The 12,209-nt window shown below is 53.8% G+C and overlaps 3 protein-coding genes across 3 annotated transcripts; 1 reads left to right on the top strand and 2 right to left on the bottom strand.

Moving 5' to 3' along the window:
* Window positions 1–548: 548 nt before the first annotated feature.
* Window positions 549–6,595, bottom strand: SMAC4_07878 (uncharacterized protein). The gene is made up of 3 exons (XM_003345154.2): window positions 6,339–6,595; window positions 2,881–6,258; window positions 549–2,816 (listed from the first exon to the last, which is right to left on the bottom strand). Exons 2-3 carry the CDS (start codon window positions 3,511–3,513, stop codon window positions 819–821), a joined length of 2,631 nt encoding a protein of 876 aa, XP_003345202.1. The 5' UTR covers window positions 3,514–6,258; window positions 6,339–6,595; the 3' UTR covers window positions 549–818.
* Window positions 6,596–7,159: 564 nt separating this feature from the next.
* Window positions 7,160–8,040, top strand: SMAC4_13699 (uncharacterized protein). Its single transcript, XM_066091551.1, has 2 exons — window positions 7,160–7,767; window positions 7,832–8,040. Exon 1 carries the CDS (start codon window positions 7,235–7,237, stop codon window positions 7,556–7,558), a length of 324 nt encoding a protein of 107 aa, XP_065946987.1. The 5' UTR covers window positions 7,160–7,234; the 3' UTR covers window positions 7,559–7,767; window positions 7,832–8,040.
* Window positions 8,041–8,587: 547 nt separating this feature from the next.
* SMAC4_07879 (uncharacterized protein) lies at window positions 8,588–11,821 on the bottom strand. The gene is made up of 2 exons (XM_003345155.2): window positions 11,455–11,821; window positions 8,588–11,389 (listed from the first exon to the last, which is right to left on the bottom strand). The coding sequence occupies exons 1-2, from the start codon at window positions 11,644–11,646 to the stop codon at window positions 8,639–8,641; spliced, it is 2,943 nt and encodes a 980-aa protein (XP_003345203.1). The 5' UTR covers window positions 11,647–11,821; the 3' UTR covers window positions 8,588–8,638.
* Window positions 11,822–12,209: the final 388 nt, after the last annotated feature.

Here is a 12,209-nt window from a genome sequence, read left to right as displayed (position 1 = left end):
CGCTACAGTACGTACCGTACGGCTATCTGTCCCGACTGAGTAACTCGGAATGAGTCCTGCCTGTCAGATGGATCGGGAGGGTTCCTGTAGAGCGTTTGCACTGATGGAGGGGAACCAAGGACGGATGGAGAGGAAGAAGGTAAGGTAGGTACGTCGGGTTCGCCTCCATTATGATGTTCAAGCAGGAACAGAAGGAACGAAAAAACATCGGTATACCGGTTGTTCTTGCCTGTTCAGTTTCAGAAGTACGAACATTGCAAGTTGAAGTGGGGACGGGAAACGGGATTGCCATAAATAGGGGTAAAGACGGGCGGCATGGGCAGGAGCACCAGCGAAGTAGGTTTCAGTTTGGGAAAGCGCAGGTCGTCCCCCTCCATTATGATTCTTCCATAGAGGTACCGACTACACTTCCATGTAGTAGGTACTTGCACTTGCACTTGCCTGACATACTTACGCAGCAGAAGTTTCCGAAACAGCAGCTGGCGAACTTGACTCCTCCAACTTCCTTCTCTTGGATTCTTCTTTTTCCAACTGATCATTCATCCGACACTCCGATAACCACTGCATTCATCATTCTTCAGTCGTTATCATCTCGTTACCAACATTGCCGCGTACCTACCCAAGTTTGACTCTTCATTCATCCAGTCATATATAGGTATCATCATTCGTTTTTGTCATCTACATTACACTTTAGGTATCCATTGTTGTCGTCATCGTCATGAAAAAGAAACCCGTGGTATATCCAACATGTCCATCCTAAACAAACCCAAGTATCGCCTCCAATCCCATAAAACTCGCGTTCCCCAACTCTTCCGCTATCACAGATGCTGACTAGCCTCGGTCAAGATACTCAACAGCGTAACGGCCGCGCCTCCAATGAGTGCGCTCTTGCTCGACTTATCGCTCCGTTCTCTGCGCTCCCGTTCCCTATCCCGATCCCGATCACGATCACCACGGTCCCCACGGTCATAGTGGCGGGAGGAGCGGTGCGGACGATCGCGATCCCTTTCCCTGTCACGGTCACGGTCTCGGTCTCGGTCTCTGTCGCGATCCCTTTCGCCGCCGCCGCCGCCGCCATCTCGATATGATCTGTCCCTGTCGCGGTCCCTATCTCCTCGATCCCGGTCACGGTCGCGATCCCTTTCTCTCTCCCTGTCCCGGTCTCCTCTGTCTCTATCCCGGTCCCGGTCGCGATCTCTGTCCCTGTCCCTGTCCCGGTCTTTCCTCGAACGGGAAGGGTCGCGGTCCTTATCACGGTCTCTTCCAAGGTCCGCAGCCAAGTCTCGTGGGCGCAGACGACTTCGGCTTCGATCCCGATCCCGATCCCGATCACGGTCCCTGTCTCTGTCTCTGTCCCTGTCCTTATCATCCCGATGCCTACTGCGGTCACGGTCCCGATCGCGATCGCGATCGCGGTCATCTCTGCTTGGATCCCTATTTCTACGCCTGTTTTCGCGCTCCTCCTCCCGCCTTTTCCGCTCAGCATACTCCCCGGGGCTGATCTCCTTCGGGCCATCCCTTCCGAATCGGACATGGTTCGTGTTCTTGTTCTTCAGAATCGGCTTCGGGGCGGTAGTACTGGTAGGGCTGGTAATACTACTGCTCTTTGCGTCATCTCCATTCACGCTTGCTGGCGGCGAAACAATCACCGGTTGACCGGCAGCTTGATTGGTAGAAGAGGCATTGGTTGATGCATCACTTGCTCTCCGACGATGTCTCCTCCTTCGCCTGGAAGCAGCGGATGCGTCGCTCACGTCATCATCACTATCTGAGGAGTCGCTGCTGTCCGAGTGACGGTTGGCTCTGCGTCGACGGCGCCCGTCACTAGTCGTTTCGGGTGTAGGCCAGGTACTGTGTCTCCCCTGAGCAGCAAACCTCCTTGCGTTCCTGACTTCCGTCGTTTGTCGAGCAAACTCGAGGATGTCTTCCTTTGTGAGCTCTCCCAGGATGGCAACAAAATCCGGACGAGCTTCGTAGCGCACGCCGGCTTTTTCCAGGACCTCAGGAGACACCAATTTGCGCCTGATGCGGGTCCACTTCGCGTCAATGGGAATATCTTTACCCTTGCCGTCTGGTGCTAGACGGGTGTATTGCCGAGGCGTGGGCTTGTGGTTGAGAATGTCGTTGCCCATTGGTGGCGCAGAAGAAGGGAAGCTGCCGCCGTGCATGAGGGACGGGCTGTCGGTGTAGGGAAGGGGAGGTGACATGAAGGATTCTGCCGTGGTTGGTGGTCCTTGGGAAGGAGGTGCATCTGGGTAGGGTGGCATAGCGAGCGGTGGGACGTAGCGAGGTGATGCGCCGTACTGGGCAGAGGGAGACGCGGAAAGCATGCCGTTGCTGGACTGCTGCGACTTGGAGCCCGGAATGGCGAGCGGTTGAGAGACGGATGTGAGATAATGTCCTTTGCTGGGTGAAGTGCCTGGAGAGGCATGATGTTTGTTTCCGGTGGGATAGGGGGCCAGGTGCATGGAACCCATGCGGGCAGCGAGAATGTCGGGGTTGTGGTTGTCAAGATCCATGAGGTCGCGGGTTGAGATCAAGGCACCTGCTTGGGACCCGTTGTTGGAATCTGAGTCTGAAGCGTCTGGTGTCTGAACATCGTAACTGTACTGGCTGTTGAGACCAGGGGTGGTCCGGTGATGGTGGTACGGCTGTAGGGCTTGTGGTACGTTTGGGTCGTAGTCTGGAAACCTTGGACTATCCTGTTGCCCGTTGGACGAGGGATGGTAGTCGAGCAGGCCACGGACGGACGGCGGTGAACCGTACTGAGGGGACTGGTTGGCCTCGATTTCGCGGATATACGCTCGTAAGACCTCCTGTTTCCATTGTTAGTCCCTATTGTCTCAGGGAACCCTTCACAGCAGGTACCACTGCACTAACCTTATTCTTTTTCAGGATCTCGGGCGAAAACCCCTCCTTCTCAAGCTCCTCCTTGAAGGTCTGCCAAGTATCCTCCCTCATATCAGTGGTAGGAGACCCTGCTCGGTTTTGGAACATTCTCGTCGCAACCCGTTCCAGCTTGTCCTTGATCATGTCCAGCTGCTTGCCATCGGTATGGTCCAACACCTCCTGGGCATTCTCGGGGTTATGAACCTGCACGGCATCGAGAAGCTTGGAGATCTTTCGAGTCGGAGATTCCAAATCCAAGAGGTTCAGCCTTAGCTGCAGGTGGTCGTTTACTCCATCACGTCCATCGCCATACTGGTGTAGGATATCGTCAACTTCGCGCAGGGCCTCGTCGCTGTCCTCGACGGCGGACGCCAATCTTTTGGCGTAAATGTTATCGTCGCGCGAAGTGTCTTTGAGGACCGAGTCCTGATCTTGGGATTCAACGTGCAGGTTCTTCAGCGCTTTGTACAGGCCGGTGAGGTCCTCCTCCATCCACTTGAGGGGCTGGGGCGCGTCGGCCTCGATATTGGCCCGTTTGACATCGCGAAGTAACTGACGAGCGTAGGCGTAGGCGGACTCGACAGTGGGGATGTTTGAGTAGGAATCGCCCGGGGGAACCGTCATCGGGATTGATCAAATCGAGAGCCGCTTAACAGTCGGATAGGGTTAGGTAGGTTGTTGATGATGATGTAGGTCCCACGTGGGGACAATCAGTGGATATGTGGGTTAGCTCTCTCTCTCTCTTTCTCGTGCTATGAGCGGAGGCGGCGGTTGTGGAAACTGTCAGTGGTTGTAGTGTAAAACAGCGATTCGATGGTGTGTTTCGCACAGAAATTCTCCAGATGACAAAAGTTAAGAGGAGGGTAGGATGCCCGGGGAATGGTCTAGACAAATGTGTTTGTTTGGTAGGTAATCGCCTCTGGGTATGTCAAGGTATGTAATCGGCGAGACTGGAGGTGTCGTGCCAAGGACCGACCGGAGAAGTCAAAATTTGAAGGACCCTTGTTGACCAAGACCGATGACCCTGATGACCAAACTGGGCAGTGTTGATCTTTCCGAACTTGAACAAGGGTTGTAAGCAGCGCCAAGACTTTTTTCTTTCGTAAACCAGTTCTTGGTAGTTTTGTAGCGCCGGAGACACCGCGCGATTGTTGATGAAGGGTCAGAATAAGATGGTGAAAAACAAAGACCGGTGGAAAGCAAAAGCGTGTGGATAGTAGACTGAAGGAGCTTTTGGATTGGGGAGGTGAGAAGAGCAGAGCAAAAGAGCTTTGTCAGGTCTTGTCTTGTCAGGTCTATCAGGTCGAGGTTGGGAATCAGAAAAGTCTTGGGCTGGGAAGATCTTGTCCCGCGTTTAACCAATGACGAAAGGTGACGGGCCAAGCAGGTGCAGAGTGCAAGAAGTGGTAATCGATTCCCACTGGATGGCTGGATGGATGGTCACCCAGACAGTCACCGTGTTCTGCGTGTGTGTGGGCAGCCGTGAATGTGATGGAGGGTAGCTGTCTGGGTAGCTGTCTGGCTCAGGCTGGGTAGCAATGAAATGACCAATACAGGGCGAATCAGCAATCGAGGAGGAGGAATATCGCGAGGGCTGGCATGGCTTGCATGGCTTGTATGGCGTTTCTGCTGCTGCAATCCTGAGAGGGGAGGGAGGGCAGGGGGCCGGAAGGGGGAGACCGGAGGGAGGGGCAGAGGAGATATGTCATAAGTTATCCTTGATATGTATGTGTGAGAGAGGAAGGTGATTCATGGTGATCGCGGAGGGACAGAGAAGAGGCGGAGGCAGAGATGAAAATCAAATACAAAAGGGTCGCCTCGGTCACCACCATTGATGTCCATCTCCCGGTCCCTCGACCGAGATTGTTTCTTCTATGGTATCAGCCAGATCAGTCAGATCAGTGAGTGAGATGAATCCGAGGGGACTACCGTTTACCGCGAACCACCCGAACCAGCGACGACTCGGTGGTGACACCATGAGTGAGTGCACCATGAATTGTACTGAACAAACATGACCACCGATCTGGAAAGCTACCTACCGTGCCTACCTAGGAAGTCAGGAAGTATATCGAGGGCGAACCTTTTGACACCGAAGTCAAGTCATCATAAGGCGACAAAACCCCAAAATGCCGAGACGAGATTTCGCCTCACGCCCATCGGATATGTACTCTGCATCACCTCTCTGGTCGAGTATCACGAACATTTTGTTTTCCGTGTTTCAACGACCGACCTTTACTGAAAAGCGGAAGCGATTGACGCCGTTCCTGCTTCAACCCGTCTTTTGAACCCGTTGGGAATGAAGCTGGAACCGCTGCAATGTCGCTCACGGGCTGACGGGCGGGCATGCATGCAAGGAGGGCAATTTCGCCGTTCCATGGTCCACCATAGTTCATACTCGCTCGAGTACATTCCGATTCTGGATCTAATGGCCGCTGCAACATGGCCCGTGTCGATATCGTGTTTTTGGCCTGTCGTGCTGATTTTGGGACGCGGAATGATGGTCGGGGACGGGAAGTGTTGATGTCTTGCCAAGAACAGTCGGACGCGGTGACGTCGTTTGAAAAGACGCTCGCTGGTCGGCTGGTTTAAACGAGGAGGGGCAAAGGTGCACCAATCAGAGGGGATGGAAGTCTGGGAAGAGAGGGGTCTTTGACCTTTAGTAGCGCTGTTACAAGTGCAGTCAGCGAAACACGCGCTGGAAACGTGCTGTAGATACTATAGTACGGTAGGTGCGCCACTGGCACAGTAAGGTATCACTGTGGTACCTATCTCTGGTGTCACTGAAAGAAAAATCAGGGTTCAATTCCCGACTTCCATTCTTCACTCTTCACCATGACATTTGACCCTGGGGCTTCGCAGGTCACGAGTCATCATCCCCATCAACATGGTATAAACACCTTCGTGCCTTTTCTCGACCGGCAAAAAGTTTCACTCAGAGAGAGTAGAGACTTCCAGCCGGCACCGCTTCGGCACCCGGCATCACCGGCGCTAGTAGTGTACTTCTCGCGGTCCCGTCGGGCTGTGCAGGTCACAACGTTCTTCTCTTCCCCCTGCTTCCCCAGATCTTTGCGTGGCTGTGAAAGAAAAGAAAGCTTCTTCATGCCATTCCATTTCACTTTCTAGTGTACTCGCTCCATTCACTGTTGGACATCTCCGACTATCATTCCGAGTTCCGATTTCCGACATGACTTCAGGAGGGTTGGGAGACATGGATATCACCGATGGCTGCAATGGGAATAGCTCCACCTCACTCCAAGCCTCAACCGAAGGGCGTTATCCCCGGGCCCAGCCCCGTACGGGATGTCGGGGTCATCACCAAGTCTGATGACCGACCCAAAGAGCAAATAACTTGCATCTTGCATACCTATCCTGCAGGGTTTAAATGTGCAGTTAGAATGAGTGCATTGGAATTGCATATCCTTTCAAGCAGGCGAGCCGCCTCTACATACCTTGACCTTATCATCGAGAGCGCAAGCAAACTTGGCATTCATCTACCTACAAGAGGGGGAGCAAGGTGAAGGACGGGATGAGATGGGGAAGCACAGACGAGAGAGCACGGGGAAGAAAAAGGCAACTTTAACCTTCTGGTGGTGTGGTTACGACACATGCAGTACACACAAGTGTGTAACCTCAGTAACAGTCCATGCATCAGGTTATCGATATCGTTACTTGTGCACTTTGACCGTTACGTTGCCGCGTTTCCCATCTGGATTGTACAGAGGTTGGTTCCAAGGGAGAGGTCATTGGTCGGTATAACCTCCGACAGCACCAGGGCCGCATTGCTTACCTTGATGGGAACTGTAGGTAGGATGAGACTGCCGTGCTAATAACAGGTCTTTGTTATATTTCCTGAAACGTCCGCATAGCCTGCCCTGGCCCAAACTCGGCCTCTGCAGAACGTGTGACAGATCAATGAGGCTCAGAAGTTGAGTCCACCTGTTCTTTCTTTCTTCACCTTGTCGTCAAGCCGTGCTTACCTACCTACCTAGGTACCTTTATACCTCTACCGGGTCCGTCCGTTTCGGAACACCGAACGAAATAGCAGATTCACACATTTTTCGCTTTCAAAAACGGTTCTGGGCCAACTGTATTGCTTCGGGTGAGCACTGCGAGCTGTCAGGCCATTTCTGCCAGAGCCTCGTTTGGGAGTCGGGGCATCTGGTGATCGATACTACTCCATCTTGGACTGGACACTCGTCAAAACGGAAGGGCAAACATCACATCACGATCTTACAAATACTCGAGCCTCGACGGGGGACACTCAGGGTCACTTGCCGGTATTACTCATATTTTTGTCCCTTCTGTTCATAAAAAGTCCTAGACACGACATATCTTCTCTGAAGCGATGAAGCCTCATCTTTCTAACATTAGCGAGCAAACAATTAAAAGCTGGGTCATTTGGCGGTTGGCTCACTGGTTGCCTTATTTCTCGGCCCCGCAAACAACCAGTCACAAGAACCGAGCAGCTGTCTCGCAGTCGGAATTATTCTCTGGAATAACCCATCATCTCCTTGAGCCTCGCTCATCACTCACGGTTACCTACAATCCTCGAGCGGCTCTTATCGACTCTAGAGGTGATGTCGGCAGTCATGATCGCAAAGTACCACCGGCTATCAACATACGTCGAACACACAAACATAGTCTACATGTTTCCACACAGCTTGAATGAAGCACGCGCGGTTAAAATACCTTGTAGGTGAGCTTTTCCATTCTATATCCAGTTGTACTGCCTCTACACATCACACCACAGGCGGGTGTACTTCCATTCCTGTAACAGGTTGTAAGCCCACCACGCAGTGTAACAGGAAATTCTCCCGAGTCTGGTTGGAAGCTAGGACGAGTTTGGACACCGAGGGTGCGAGGCAAAGAGGTGACTAGGTAAGTTTCAAGTCTATGGATGAGCGGAGTTGTCTGCCACTAATAGGTAACTAACTCTATGGAGTCAGGGGCGAAGGGCATATGATCTACCTATGTGCGAAGATGGCTGGGGGCCAAAGACCGATTGGAAACCTGAAAGCTCTGATCAATATGACTTCTTGCAACATAAAATTCTCAGAACCAGTGCGAGCGGGCAAGGCTGCTGGCCTGCCTTCTCCCGTTGTGGTTTTTGTGTGGTAGTCTAGACCTCAAGTTAATCATCACTCATCAAAAACTCCTCCATCCATCTGACTGATTCATGCCATTAGCACACGTACGTCGAACGTAATAGGTTCCTCTAGACTTTTTGGCCTCGCGTCTATATGTAGATTGAACTGTTTTGTAAGTGCTCTCCTACGGTACCTAAGTGCTGTCATGGTAACCCGGGAGCGAACCCGGGCATCATCATATTAAGTCGAGAGAGGCCAGTTAGCTATGGTGATGATAGCTTCTTCTATATCACAATTCGAAAGGGAGGATGGTAGAACGTGTCCATTCCAGCTGTTAGTTAGGTAATCTACATACAGGTACCTATACTTGTGCTATATCCTTTCCCCCCTTTTTCCATCGGGTATCGCGTTGCTATTAATCCCCTTTATCTTTCCTCTTGAAATTCATTTCTACCTTTTCTTTCCTTTATAAGTATGTTATACCCTAAAACGACTACCCAGTCCGCATGGCTCACCATATCCAGATCTGGGACACACTCCTAGCGTACGCAAAACAACATATCCTATTATCAAAACACCATCTATTGTATATTGTATACCCTACTTTTCAACAAGCACTTTTTCTGCCCATGGGCAAGTTCATCACAAAACCCAAGCTTAACTCAGAGAGCCTCCTGAACAACCAAACTAGGTCTTCCACTCCCCTTGCTAAGCAACCCCTCCTCCGAGATGCGGTGCACCTCATACCCTCTCCGCTTCTTGCTAACAAACATGCCAATCTGCCTCATACTCCTCTGCACAATTTCTCCACCGCCACGTACTCTCTCTAAACCAATCTTCTCCTCCGTCTTGAGACCCAGCGGGAGCGGGCCAGCCGACAGCTGCACGACCGCCGTCGTCGTAGTGATACCCTCGCCCTCGGCAGCAGCAGCAGCAGCAGAAGAAGCCTTGTTGGGCTTAGAAGCAGCATTAATAAGCGAAGAATTCGCCCTCTTGGCGTAATTGGTAGCTTCGCCAATCATGCCCTGCAGTCTGACAGTCTCGTTGAGTCCTTCCAGGGCAACGCTGACTTCGTTCTGGAAGTCCTCGAAGAACTCGGCCGCGTCCTGCTGGCTGCCCCAGGAGCGCAAGATGGCGTCGAAGCCCATCCACCCGCCTAGACCGACGGCGTCGATGCACCGGCTGAGCAAATCGGCGATGAGCTTGATGGAGCCGTCGGGCGGCGCTTCCTGCTCTTCTTCGTCGGACGACTCCGAGTCGGCCAGGTAGCGCGTGGTCCAGCCGTCCTTGATCATCTCGTTGCGGAGCACGTTCATCAGGCAGACGATTTCTTCGGCTGTCAGTAGACGGCGGAGGGTGTGCACCGTGGGCAGGGACGGGCAAGCGGAAAGCTTGGAGAAGGCGGCGGAGAGGCCGCGCGCGCGGAGTGGGTAGCGGGGGGAGGAGGTGGCAAGGAACTCGGTGAGCTGGAGTTCTTGCTCGGCTTGATCGAGCTGGTTGGTGATGGCCACGTCGTCGTCGGTCATCTCGGTGTCCTTGTCCTGGGGCTGCTTGTCGGCCTCGGAGGTGGTGGTGGTGGCGTTGGGAGAAGGACGGAGGACGAGCTCTTGCAGCTTGGGAGCGCTGGAGGTGTTGAGCAGGTCGAGGCTGCTGAGGATGAGCTTGATGGATGTTACGAGCTCGGAGGGAGAGGTCTGGGTGGAGGAGAGGTAGACGACGAGGAGCTCCATTGCCGGATCGACTTCGACAAGGACGGCCGGAAGCTCCTCGCCGATGACGTTGTCGATTTGGTCACCGAGCTCGCGGATCTCCTCCTTGAAGGCGGACTTGATATTGGAGATGGTCAGGTGGCCGGCATCAACAAGATAATTAAGCACGCTGCTCTCGGCAAGGCGGCAGGAAAGGTGGGTGGCCTTGGGGTTTTCGCTCGAGTTGGTCCAGGCAAACACGCGGCTGATGGCGTAAAAGACCCAGCGCCGGTCGACCTGAGGGTAGTCAGAGCGCTTGGAGGGCCAAGACCACTCGGGCAGGTCCGAGGTCTCGGTCTTGTCTTCGGTAGCACCATTGACCTTGTCCTTCTTATCCTTCTTCTCCTTCTTGGCCTTCAGCTGGATCTTGAACTGGGCCGCCAGCAGTTCCTCGAACTCCTTCAGGTTGTTGGCGTTCAGGTACTCGTCAGCCTTGGCGGTATCGGCCGCAAGTTGGGCAAGGTACTCCTCGGTCATGGTGCCAGGGAGAGCCTCAGCAAGGATAGCCGAAGGAGGCAGCTCGACGTAGCCACGCTTCTGGGTAGGCTGAGCTCTGGGCAGGCCGCGGCGGATGGAATCGGCGAGGAGGCCTTCGGCGCGGCGCTTGCTGGTGCGGGTCTTGGGGGCTTCGATCTGGACGGCGATCAAGGAGGTTCCGCGAAGGCCAACGGCGATCTCACGGCTAGGAAGGTAGGTGACAAGCTCGCACGAAATGCCCTCTTCAACTTCAAGGGGAGCAGTAGCCTGGAGCGAGCGGTAGACGGGGTTGTAGACGGTAAGGGAGTCGGTGGTGGCGGCAAGGACTGAGGTCTTGGACAGGCGCAAGAAGGAGGCCATTTCAGGAACCTCCAGCTTGTTCTCGAGACGGGGAATACCGCCGTTGAAAGCATATGTGTAAAGAACGCCCTCGGACAACTCCTGCAGAGTGCCCGACCTAACATCGAGCTGGAACTTGGCGGCACCGGTCTTGGTGGGAAGAGGAGCGGCGAAGATGGGAATGACATTCTGCTGGTTGACTTGTTGAGAGGCCCTCTCGGTCGGTAGGGCAAGAATGTGCAAATATCTTTGGCGTGTAAACTCGGACTTTTCTGGCGACGTGACGAGGACAAGAATGTCGGGGTTGAAACCTTGACGGTGAATCTTTTCCTGGAAGACACCGAACAGCTCGTTCTTTCCACCAAACATGCCATCGATAACATCGGCCGCGAGGGCAGGCTGGACAAAGTCGACATGGCAGCCAGCGTTGGAGGGCAGCTCCTGGGTGAGGATGGATGGCGACGACTGCCACTTCTCGGTAAGGGACTCGCCGGCGAGGCTGATCAGAGTGCCGTCGGCGGACACGGCGATGAGGTCGTGGGCGGGGGTATCTTGGTTTGTCAAGGTGTCTCTGGAGGTCCGTACTGAGGTGGCGGAAATATGGACGATGGGCTTAGCGCAACGGTGGATGTGGGTGGCAGTGGTCGAGGTGGTGTTTCCAGCTTCGGCGACAACATCCTTGAACAGCTTGATCTCCTTCTTGGCCGAGAGAGAATCTTGTGTCGAGGCATAGGTGTAGCGAGAGGCGGTCTTGGAAGTAGAGGATCTCCATCGCAGGGAGTAGGGGGCGCAGGTGAAGTAGGCCTGGGGAGGGACGAGGTAAGATGTGATGGCTTGCGCCGAGGGGATCTGGACAATGGGTTAGTTACTAGGCGACATCACCAGGGCCATGCTATATCCAGTAGTAGACTGACATCGTAGAGATGGACCGAGTCGCCGTCAATGGCAACGGCAAGCTCTGAGCGTTTCCTCTTCTTGGATCCAGGTCCTGACACCTGACCATAGACCTCGCCGACAGTGTGTTTTCCTGGTCCGTCGGGACGGCCGAGAGGATGCGACAGCGCCTTCAGCACATACGGCTTGTGTATTTGGAGGGTGGTCGCCATGGTGACTTTGTTGTTGTTGTGTTATATCGTATGCGCTTTAAGGAAGACAAACAGTAATAGCAAACAATACGGGGTAGGTATCGTGAAGTATCAGGGGAGTTGGAGGTTTGGCGTGTTACTGTATTGACATGTCCGGGTCCCCAACTGAATCTCGAAATCCAAACTGAAGCTCTGATGCGGTCTCTGCGCGGGACTGCGACTCGTCCAAAGAAGAACTGCGATCTGAAAAAAAGTTATGCCAAGACTTTGAAAATTAAGTGGGGGCCTCAACCGTGGACGTGAAGTGGGGCGTTGCTTGGCTCTTTCTGGGACAGAGACGGGAACGGTGAGCCCAAGGTGAGCTTGATAAGTCGAAACGATAAGGCTGCTCTTGCAAACCAAATTCTCGGTGAACATCTTGTCTGGTGGGGCAGACCCGAAAGGGCGCGCGAGTGCGACACGACTTTGGGGAAGCATGCGGCCGGCAAGGGACTCCAGCCCGAAGAGCTCCAGTGCAAGACGCGTGCTAAAGTGTTAGAACGCGGTCACCCTTAACATCACTGAAATGGCCCTGGCAACCTGGA

Source organism: Sordaria macrospora, chromosome 4, assembly GCF_033870435.1.
Source record: "Sordaria macrospora chromosome 4, complete sequence".
NCBI classification, from domain to species: domain Eukaryota; kingdom Fungi; phylum Ascomycota; class Sordariomycetes; order Sordariales; family Sordariaceae; genus Sordaria; species Sordaria macrospora.
The sequence above is the reverse complement of the archived record's forward strand: the minus strand, read 5'-3'. Positions and strand labels throughout refer to the sequence as shown.

Excerpts from the sequence above, each read along its gene's own strand:
- SMAC4_07878 (XM_003345154.2), bottom strand. The coding sequence starts at position 3,513 with ATGACGGTTCCCCCGGGCGATTCCTACTCAAACATCCCCACTGTCGAG. Across the intron at positions 2,817-2,880 it reads AGATCCTGAAAAAGAATAAG|GAGGTCTTACGAGCGTATAT; the intron begins GTTAGTGCAGTG and ends CAATGGAAACAG.
- SMAC4_13699 (XM_066091551.1), top strand. The coding sequence starts at position 7,235 with ATGAAGCCTCATCTTTCTAACATTAGCGAGCAAACAATTAAAAGCTGG.
- SMAC4_07879 (XM_003345155.2), bottom strand. The coding sequence starts at position 11,646 with ATGGCGACCACCCTCCAAATACACAAGCCGTATGTGCTGAAGGCGCTG. Across the intron at positions 11,390-11,454 it reads ACTCGGTCCATCTCTACGAT|ATCCCCTCGGCGCAAGCCAT; the intron begins GTCAGTCTACTA and ends CCCATTGTCCAG.